Source organism: Acanthamoeba castellanii, assembly GCF_000313135.1.
Source record: "Acanthamoeba castellanii str. Neff unplaced genomic scaffold scf7180000083652, whole genome shotgun sequence".
Taxonomy (NCBI): domain Eukaryota; phylum Discosea; order Longamoebia; family Acanthamoebidae; genus Acanthamoeba; species Acanthamoeba castellanii.
Window position 1 is genome coordinate 1942 of NW_004457299.1, and position 10136 is coordinate 12077.

Below are 10136 nucleotides of genomic sequence, written 5' to 3' on the forward strand. Positions count from 1 at the left end.
GGCGCCTGCACGAGTTNTGGGTGAGGCCAAGAGTCCTAACGGGGAATAGGACAGCGGCAGTGCAGTGATGATACCAAGGCCTGGTCTCCGCTGAGGCTTTCGCTGTCTCTGCAGCCGACACCGAAGATGTAGCCCACGGTCTAATTGGTCTGGAAAATCATTGGCAGCCTGTTCGGTATCAAGGCAAGCGAGAAAAACAGTGCTCTCGGTTGAGTGGCCTTGAAAATTGCAAATGTACGCCAAAACGGAGAGGTCGTAGGGTCAATGAGGCATCCTACAGGGCTGTGTCCTATCACCTCTTGAAGCCCGTTCTTTGCGGCGCATTTGGAATCGATTGCGAGGTCAACAGCTTACCAGGCAAGCGAGAAAACAAGAGCTCTCGCTTTTGCGGTAGTGTTAGGATCCTAGCGGCCTAATGAGGTTTCCTACAGGGCTGAGCCCTATCGCATCTTGGGGCCCATCCGCTGCGGCGCAGTTTGAAAAAAACGGTAGGTCAAGAGCTTACAGAGCAAGGGAGATAACGAGTGTGTGGTGACAGCCGTAAAAAATTCGGGAAAAATCCAAATTAACAGTTTATTGTGTCAAACAGAGTCGAGTAGACTTGATGGCAAGAGATGTTAATTGAATAGAGAGAAGAAGGAATAAAGATAAAAGAATAAAACAACGAATTCGTTGTCTCACAAGGAGATTTGGTTGCTATGGCGCTAATGCTGACGTCATTGCCCATAATCGCAACATATTGTCGTATATTCCAAGAACAAGGAGGATGGCGGCCAGCCACCACCAGCTTCATTTTCCATTCCTGGTGTCAGCTTCTTCACGTTTGGGCTTCTTCGGTGGTGGGTCCTTGGGAACTGTCGTCTCTTCGTTGCTTCCTATCGCTCCGTTCTCAGTGTTGTGGTTGATGGCCGACCCACCGCCTCCGTCATCCGCGGGCCTCCCTCCCGGGGAACTGGCGGGACGGACAGCGCCGATGAGACCCGGCGAAGGATCTGCGATAAGAGCCATGGCCTGATGATCGCGCTTCTCCGCACGCGGCTCCTCCGCATCCAACTTCATAGAGCCACCGTATGCTGCTTCTCCGCCGTCGCCTTTCTCTTGCGGCCCCCACGCATCCTCGCCTTGCTTGGGCTTCAGTTCCTCCTGGTTTAGCCTGTCGGGCTCTCGCTTAATCTGTCGTTCCGCCTCGATGTCAGCTGCAACAGCTGTTACAAAGGGCGCCGTGTTGTCGTCGGTGGCGCTAGTCGCGAGGCCAACGGGGTTGGCGAGCGCGGAGTGCAGGGCGGCGGTGAGCATGTGCAGGGTGAGGAAGTGTTCTACTGGGAAGTGTATGTTGTCGGCCTCGTAGAGGGTCCCCACCACGCGCGCCAGATTTGCCACCATTCGCTCCCCGCCCTGCCATCGCCGAACGTAAGCAGCCAGGCGCACGTGCACACATATAAAGCACCACAAACGCACTTCTGCGGGTTTGATAGAGGATGGCGCTTGGGCGCAGAACCCACGGAGCGCGGAGACCAGCATGGCGTGGCCCTGCGCTGCTTGTCCGCCCGTGATGTCCTCCCACTACAACATCATCATCCATGGACGTTACACGGCGGCGCGGTTACACGGAAATTAGCTCAACATTGCCGCCGTCTCGTGTCGTGTGCGTTTGAGGAGGGAATGGGTACTGAGGCGGTGGGGCAGGGGAGCGCGAGAGAGATGAGCAGATGGAGCAGATGCATGGCGATGGGTCGCCGGTTGGGGTCCTTGAGGAACGCGCCGAACACGTCCGTGGGCAGACCCAGGAAGCCCCACAGCACCTCCGCGCCTGAGCCAACATCAGAATGCCACGACCACCACCACGAATGTGAGTCCACCTTATTGGCAGTCGAGACGTGTGAAAGAGGCCCGATACCGGGTCGGATAAGCGCGGTCTTGTAACGTGGGTGGTCGGCGAAGAGCTCAATGCTATGGAAGATCCGCCGGTGGGTGGCGTCTGTATACATGTGTGCGGCGCTGCTCGCAGTCGTGCCCGCTCCGCTCGCCTCGCCTTCTTTGCCTTGCTGCCCCAACTTTTGCAGATAGTCTATGCCGACCACACACACACACACACACACACGCATCGTTTGCATTCCGTATTGTGTGAGAGAGGGAGGAGGGAGAGAGAGGAGAGGGAGGGGGAGAGAGAGGGAGAGAGGGAGAGTTGCGATTGCTAATTTTTGCTCTAGTCGGGTAGGTGGGTGGGTGGGTGGGTGGGTGGTGACTGGTGGGGTAGTACTACCTGTAGCGAGGGTGATGAGGGTGTTGATGATGGCGTGGATGGGGGGCTGGAGGTGGGCGATCGCGAGGAACTCGGGCTGTTGCTTCTCGCACAGGATGGCCAACAGACCCAGCCCGCTCGCCAGGACTGCCTCGCCAGCGTCCGGCAACTGCACCACGACACACGGCGCACGCACGAGAGCGATAAGCAAATGCCGGCAATTGCTGGGTCAGCACACATGTGATGGAGGAGGAACGGAGGCGGGGCCGTACAGCGAGAACGTGGGCAAGGGCGAGGAGGACGTGCCCCTCGGGAAAGAGCCGGTGGCTCATGAGGCGTCCCGCGAAGTCGTCGGAGAAGCACAGCAGGTAGAGCGCCTCGACCACCTCGCAAATCTCTTCGGCCACCTGTGTCGACAAAACACGCGCGACACGCGCGACGCGATGAATGAATGATGAGGTATGGCTTGCAGATCGTACGATTGGAGCCAAGACGCGTACGGTGGGAGTGGGCGCATGCTGGTAGTGGTGGAGCAGCACCCGGAGGGAGTCCACGAACGCGCCTATGATGTCGTCGAGCTTTTCGTGCCCTAGCACGGCGTCCAACAGGGGCTGCTCCACGTAGCCGCCCTCGTCCTGCGTTTACGACGAACACGACAAGACGCATCGAATCAGCCACACGATTAGAAGAAGAAGAAACACCACACGCGCACGCAAAGAAGAACACACCCAGCCATCGGGACGTGGGCGCAGCAGTTCCGCCTTGAGGGCAGAGCTGAGGGTGGCCGCCGCTCGGCCCACCGCCGTGCTCCGCTGTCCATTTGCGCCTCGGCCATCCACCGAAGCGCCGTTGCCTCCGGTCCCAGCTGGGACTACCTCCTCCCTTTCCCTGTTGTCCTCTGTAATGATCATGTTCTCCCGACGACGATGATCGTCGTCGTCGTCATCGTCGTGGTCGGCCCTCGAGGGTTCCTCGCAATAGTCGGTCACATGCCACACCTGCACCAAGGCACACACCGCCACGCGTTGACACACGCACCAAAACGAACGCGCCAACAAGGTGGGTTTAGAGGGAGCGTCATAGAGGAGGGCGACTGGGCTGGCGTACGAGGAGACACAGGAGAAGGTCGACGAAGGCGCTGGCCGAGGTGGCCAACCTCTGCGCGACCGATGGCACCTCGCCAGCCGCTGCCACCAACGCGCTGAGCACCTCCATCCCTTCCATCACCGCTCGCCTGCAGTTTGTTACGGACCACACGCCCCTCCATGTTGGTGAGCTCACCAACAACCTACCGACGGCGAAGCGACACAACAGGAAAAGAAAAACGAAATTGTCAAAGGGGGCGATGGGAATATTTTTTACCGGTTCGCGAATGCGGGGCTGGGCGAGCGAGAGGTGATGAGGGTCAGCAGATGAGAGGGCAAGACGCCCACGAGCCACCCGACGTCCACTTCTTCCTTTTCGCCTTCTTCCATCCCCGGCGTTGTGGCTTCTGCGCCCTCGTCCATTGGCTCCTCTTTATCTCCTTGTGCAGCGACCTCCTTCTTCACGCCCAAGCTTTGGTGTGGCTGCTGCTCCACCACTAACACCGCTCGAGCTGTGTCGTTGTCGTAAATAAAATGCACGTTGGGCTAACAACGACAAAATGTGATTGTACAATCACATTTTATCGTTGTTTGTTTTGTAGAATTGGGGGGAGGTGATTTTGTTCAACGGGTCCAGAGGAGGCGCTTACCGGTGGCGGGCGAGGGGGTGATGCGCGGTCCCAATGGTCCGGCGGACAGGAGGGCATGGACCGCCCCAACCAGTCGCGTCCCATCCTCGAGCGTGGGAGGTGGCGGCAGCGGGGCCGCACCGCAGGCACTGACCAGTTGCTGCTGTCGTGGAGAGAAACGCTGGCTTCGAGAGCCACCAGCAGCACCCACCAAGTATCGCCCTTCTACCTCCATCCACCGTTTTGGGGCAAGTGTAAAAAAGCAGACCTCTGGAATAAGTCTCCTGCCATTCGACCTACACACAGAGAGAAATGCGGGCAGGAGTTGGCGAGCGGTTCGTGGTGGGCGGCCCGCTGCCCATCCCCCTGTACCGCTGGGGTCCCGCGTGGGGACCCTGGGGCAGCCATGGCCATCATGCTGCTGCTGGTGGTGGTGGTGTTGGCAGGGGAAGGAGCAGCAGCTTCTTGGTGAGCTCGCCCCTCACGTGCCCGCCCGTCTACGTGGGTGCCCCGCTCAACCGCTGGCTCGAGGCCGTGTACGACTTCCCGCTGGTCTACCATCGCACCACGAGTGCCGCTGCCGCTGCCGGAGAGGCGATGGTGGCCAGCGCCAGCTACTCATGGAGCGGCGGCGGCGGCGCAGGAGTGCTGGTGCGAGGGACCCCGTTCGCTCTGCACTCGCTGCCCGTGCCGTCTAGTTCCGCGCAGCATCGCGCCATTCGCGCCGAGTTGGCTTCCCGCCTGCCGTGCCCTTCCTCCGTCTGGTTAGGTGCGTGACTGTTGCGCACACACAGCTCACCACCAGTCAATGCGTGCTGTGGCTTTTCCGTGTGCTCACGTTCCCCATATATTTCTTTTTATATATTTCTTTATATATGTGTGGTGCCACCACCTCTGTGTGTGTGTGTGTGTGTGGCAAGGCGGGTGTCCGGGTCCTCGTGGCCTCGCGCTGTGCGCTAAGGGAACGGTCGAAGGAACCGTGGCCGGTTCGGAGTGGGTGCTCGAGGCCGGCACCGCCATCCCACCCAGCACGGGCTTCGTCTTCTCCCTGCCCTCGGGCTTTTCGTACACACCCACAACCCACAACCCACAACCCACACATGGCACACCCCGCGCCTATTCACGCCTACCCTTCCCACGACCACCACGACCGCCGCCACCACACGCACCACCCACCCACGACCACCACGACCACCACCCACCCCACCACCCACCCCACCACCCACCCCACCACCCACCCCACCACCCACCCCACCACCACGACCGCCGCCGCCACCACGACCAGCAGCAGCAGCAGCAGTCACATAAAGTTCCCTAACAAGGCGTACGTTCGGTGGTCCTCACCGTGCGTACCCAATCAGGCCTGTGCAGGAGGGTTCGGCTGTGCTGTCCGTCGAGCAGCTCGAGCGCTTGCACCACAGCGACCGGCCGCCGCCCGACCTGTACGCCCACCTTGTCCCCGATGGTCTCACCTCCGCTGCGGAGTACAGCAAGGTACGCGTGCTCTTGTTCGCGTTGTCTGTTGCTTGCTTGTTATGACGACGACGGTGATGGTGATGCATGATAGTTTGCTTGCTTGCTTTTGCTTGCTGGGCGGGAAGGCGGTGGATGAGCTGCGGTCATCATTTCGGCGGGCGGACACCGGTGGCGCACGGGCGCTCATGCTGCAGCACGACCTCGCCGACTCGGTGGAGGCCGTGGTGCGTGCGCTGCGGGCCACCGCGGGAGTCCTGCGCAGCAAAGGCGCGCGGGAGCACGCACCAGCAGGATCGGAGTACGGTCGGGGCCAGCAGCACCAGCAGCACCAGCAGCACCAGCAGCACCAGCAGGAGGAGGGGCGGCGGTGGTGGGAGAGCATCAGCGGTCACATGGAGGAGGCCCACGACGCCATCCTGCAGACCAGCCTCGGCGCCCACTGGGTGCAGGCCTCGTGGAGCCCGGCCCGACGAACCCGCAACCAATTCCTACCGCTGGGCCGCCCGAGCCTGCTCGCACTCCAGTTCACGTCGCAGTTGCTCGACCAGCAACTGGCCGAGGCCCTGGACGACGGCGACTACGACCTCGCCGCGGTGCTCGTGCGGGAGATCAGCTTCCTCAAGCAGTCCCTCCTTCACTCGCGCGCGTTCGTCGGCCTCGCCGCCTTCTAAAAACAATTATTACCAATAAAAGAACAAAAGCTCAAGCCAACAACCAAACTGCGGTTGTCCCCAAGCGTGTTGACAACAACACAACAAAATAGAGCAAGATGGAGAGGGCCATCGTGCGCATGCACTTTGATGACGACACTTTCAAGACGTTTCTGCTCGTACCCACCACCACAGCGGGGGATCTGGTAGCGCAGGTGCAACAGAAGCTCAAGACAGACTCCCCCTACTACCTCCACTACTCCGCCCCCGGCGTTGCTGGTAATCTGACACTCACTAATTACATCTCCCCTTCCTCCATTAACGCTGCGAATAATGATGATGGATCACCTTATTACTCCTCATTTGTGGGTCCCTTTCTCCTTTGCTGGCTGCAGAGCGTTACATCGCGCCCCACGAACAGGCGTGGCCCTTCTACAAGCAGCACGGGGAGCGCTGCCGCTACACCTTCCGGCTCAAGGTACGACAACTACCCCGCCTGCCCTAAAACAAACTCCCGTCGCACGACCGGCTGGAACCCAGACACTGCTTTGTCCCCCCCCCCAACGAGCGAGGTCGTTGTGGTGTTGGTTGTGGTTGTGAAAAGGGAGTCAGCTGCGGAGCGCTGACCAATCCCTCTCCCCGCGTTCTCCTCGCCTGGGATCCAGGCGCCTGCCGGTGCACCTCCGCCGACGACCGCCGCGGCTGGAGGTATATATATTTCTCTATATATGCCCGACCTCACGTCGTGCTTTCTCCTGAGCAGCAGGGGACATGTTCAGAACAGAAGAGAGCAAGTTGGTGGCTGGTGGCTGGTGGTGGAGGTGTTGTTGATCATCCGGTCGTTGGTCGTGTCGTGTCGTGTCGTGTGCGTCGTGCCGTGCGGGACCAGGTGCAGGTCAGACTCCTGCCCGAGCTGCGCCGCCCGCGCCTTCCGCGGCCGGTCGAGCGTCGCTCCCGCCGACGCCGGCCGCAGCTGGCCAAGCGCCTGCGTCCCTGGACAGTGCAGGCAGCGTCGCCTGCAACGACTTTGATGCCCTGCTCAACCAGCTCCAGTTCCCGGGCGTTGGCCCAGCCACTTCCGGGGCTGCTGGCGCTCATCCCTCCGGGGGCTTTGACCCTCTTGGTGCGCCTGCAGCCCCACATAGACCCCACACAGACCCCATACAGACCCAATGCGTGATGACCCTGACCACATGTGGTCACCATCGTGACTGGGTTGTTGTGCATGCCCCTCCTGCACAGGCGGACTCACGCTGGGCATGAGTGCCATGGGTCTGGGTGGAGCTGTCGCCCCGCCTTGCGGCGCCTGTGGCCAGCCCGTGGCCGATAAACTGCTGGTGGCGTTCGGCATGCATTGGCACAAGGTCTGTCTCTTCCCTCCGCGCACCTTCCAATCGCGAATTGCCGCGCGCGTGCGCGTCTTGAACGTTGCCCGGCCGCTGCTGGCTTGCGACGGAAGGTGAGGACTCTGAGTCGCTCGCATTGTGGCGCGTTCCTCCGTGTGTGCGTGCTGCAGTACCATTTGGCCTGCGCCATCTGTCGGCGCAACTTTGACGAGAACGACGTGCCCGTGGTGGAGGGGTCCGACGGCAAGGCCTACTGCCGCACCGACTGGCTCGATCGATTCGCGCCCAAGTGTGCGCAGTGCACGTTCCCCATCCAGGGCGATTGTACCAACGCCCTCGGCAAGCAATGGCACCCTCAGGTGAGTGGACGCGCACGCCTCCCCCCTCTCTCCCCCCTCTCCACACCAACGGTGTTGCGACACGACGCATTGGGCTCACTCGTTCCTTCCGTCGTGTGTTCGTGCAATGGGTGGGTGTGGTTGGTTGGTTGTGGTTGGGTGGGTGTGGTTGGTTGGATTCTAGTGCTTCGTTTGCAAATCGTGCAACAATCCTTTCACGGGCAGCTTCTTCGAGCACGAGGGCTTTGCCTACTGCGAGAAGCACTACTACGAAGAAAAGGGCCTCATCTGCCCCGAGTGTGATCGGCCCATTATCGGCAAGTGCGTGCGCGCCAAAGGTTCGTCTTACTACTACTACTACTACCTCAGTATCCTCCCCATTGGCCGCGCTAGCTCCTGTGGAGCCGAGATCTCCCCCCCCCCCAATCCTTTTCCCCCGTCAACTGACGCAACTCTTCTTCCCCTACCCCATTTGGTGCTGCAACCCAGAGAAGCGATACCACCCGCAACACTTTGTGTGCTCCCATTGCAAGACCAAGCTGACCAACTCCTACTTCTTCCACGACAACAAGGTCTTCTGCAAGAAATGCTCCATCGTCTTCTACGGCTGACCCGACACCTGCTTCCCTCCCTCGTCAGAGTGTTGGCATACCGGGTTGTCTTGTAGTACTCGCGCTGGTCATAAAAAAGATGGGCATTATTTTGCCTTGGTTGGGTGAAACGTTTCTTTTCCTTCATGGTTTCTTCTCATTTTCTCCAGCCATTCCTTTCGAAACGGCCACGGCGTCTAACGCGCACACATGGAAAGGCACGGCAGCGGGCACCACCACCGCGACGGCGACTGTGATGCAGAAGAGGAAGGCGACGAAGTGTTGTTGCTGCTGCGCAACGGGGGTGGCCACGTGGGCAGTCAGCACCTCGCCCTCATCAATCCGCGCGCCATCCACGAGCCCTCACCCCGCCACGACGAGCAGGAAGCCGGCGAGGAGGACGAAGGGGAGGAGACCGATGGCGAGGACTTGCTGGACGTGGTGCACCACCGCCGCCGCCGCCGCCACCACCACCACCACCAGCAGCAGCAGCAGGCGGTGCTGGACACGACGACCAGGAGCAAGATGAGGAGGTGGAGGAGGCCTCACGCCCCCTGCCCTTTGCCCATCTCGGCCACGAGCTGTCCCTGCACCTCCAGCTAGACCACCACCACGACCACCACCACGACCACCACCACGACCACCACGACGATGAGCAGCTGCAGCCGAGCCTGCCTCCGCCACCAGGGGCTGGCCGAGGTGGCGAATACCACCACCACCACCAGCAACTGCAGCTGTTGCAACAGCAGGCGGGCGTGGTTGGAGGGGTGTGTGGGGCAGCCGTACCATCGGACAGCACGACCACCACCACCACCACCACCAGCACCAGCAGCAGCAGCACCAGCACGGCAGTGGTGGGCGGGCGGCGGCCTCCAGCGGACTTCCGGTGCACGAGCAGCAGCGAGGAGAAGTGGGAGCGCAAGTTCCAGGAGCTGGTCGAGTTCAAGCGCGCCCACTCCTCCTTCAAGCCCCTCAAGAAGGCCAACCGCAGGCTCTACTGGTACGTACGCTGCTGCTACTACTCGCCCCATTCCAACGCCGCTGGCCGGCTCGCTGAGACTGAGCGCGCGGGTGGGTCCCACACCAGGTGGGTCAAGGACCAGCGATCCTTCTTCCGGGAGAGCCGGCTGCCCGCCCATCGCATGGAGAAGCTCGTCCAAGTGGGGCTCTTCGAGGGGGACACCCGCACCGTCAGCGCCAAGTGGGACGACATATGGGAAGAGCGGTTCAGCGTACGTTGTTCCTCCTCTCTCCTCTCTCCTCTCTCCTCTCTCCTCTCTCCTCTCTCCTCTCTCCTCTCTCCTCTCTCGCCCACCTCCACGCGTGTCGTGTCGTTACCTCGTGGTGTCCTGAGCGACACTATGATGCGCGCGCACTCTACTCACCGTGTACGGCGACACACAGGAGTTGGTGAGTTTCAAGGAGCAGCACGGGCACACGTTGGTGCCCAACAGAGCCAATGCCGCGCTTTATGCGTGGGTGAGAAGCCAGCGCCTGGCCAAGAGCAAAGGGCGGCTGAACGACACGCGCAAGCGGAGGCTTGACGAGATCGAGTTCTGCTGGACGGGCAAGCAGGGCGAGGCCCCGCGGCGAAGTCCCGGTGCCGGCGGTGGCAGCGGCGCCAAGCGACAGAAACTCGAGATTGTCGTCGATGATGACCAGCGACAGGCTCCGCCCGACGTCGCGGCCGCTGCGAGCCTGCTCCATGCGGCGCCGAGCGCGGCACTCATGTCTCTGCCACCGGGCCTGGGCATGGAGGGACTCAACGTTGACCACCAGC

At 61.2% G+C, this 10136-nt stretch overlaps 4 protein-coding genes across 4 annotated transcripts in view; 3 read left to right on the forward strand and 1 right to left on the reverse strand.

Annotated features, from left to right (window-relative positions):
* Positions 1-789: 789 nt before the first annotated feature.
* Positions 790-4191, reverse strand: ACA1_012020 (uncharacterized protein; the record flags this gene model as incomplete). The annotated part of the gene is made up of 11 exons (XM_004334386.1): positions 790-1395; positions 1459-1563; positions 1671-1810; positions 1898-2068; positions 2264-2411; positions 2515-2649; positions 2743-2877; positions 2971-3240; positions 3350-3476; positions 3605-3839; positions 3978-4191. 11 exons carry the CDS (start codon positions 4189-4191, stop codon positions 790-792), a joined length of 2286 nt encoding a protein of 761 aa, XP_004334434.1.
* A 77-nt stretch (positions 4192-4268) lies between these two features.
* On the forward strand, positions 4269-6103 carry ACA1_012030 (uncharacterized protein; the record flags this gene model as incomplete). Its single annotated transcript, XM_004334387.1, has 4 exons — positions 4269-4725; positions 4877-5021; positions 5318-5450; positions 5558-6103. 4 exons carry the CDS (start codon positions 4269-4271, stop codon positions 6101-6103), a joined length of 1281 nt encoding a protein of 426 aa, XP_004334435.1.
* Positions 6104-6201: 98 nt separating this feature from the next.
* On the forward strand, positions 6202-8377 carry ACA1_012040 (LIM domain containing protein; the record flags this gene model as incomplete). Its single annotated transcript, XM_004334388.1, has 8 exons — positions 6202-6361; positions 6478-6560; positions 6748-6790; positions 6978-7205; positions 7325-7446; positions 7599-7787; positions 7951-8104; positions 8256-8377. The coding sequence occupies 8 exons, from the start codon at positions 6202-6204 to the stop codon at positions 8375-8377; spliced, it is 1101 nt and encodes a 366-aa protein (XP_004334436.1).
* Positions 8378-8566: 189 nt separating this feature from the next.
* The window catches only part of ACA1_012050 (helicase, putative), a gene marked incomplete at both ends in the record, with an annotated part of 3030 nt that continues 1460 nt past the window's right edge, over positions 8567-10136 (forward strand). Inside the window, 3 exons of the mRNA XM_004334389.1 lie at positions 8567-8797; positions 8875-9588; positions 9761-10123. Of these exons, the coding sequence (XP_004334437.1) occupies positions 8567-8797; positions 8875-9588; positions 9761-10123 (1308 nt within the window). The remainder of the gene's footprint in view (positions 8798-8874; positions 9589-9760; positions 10124-10136) is intronic.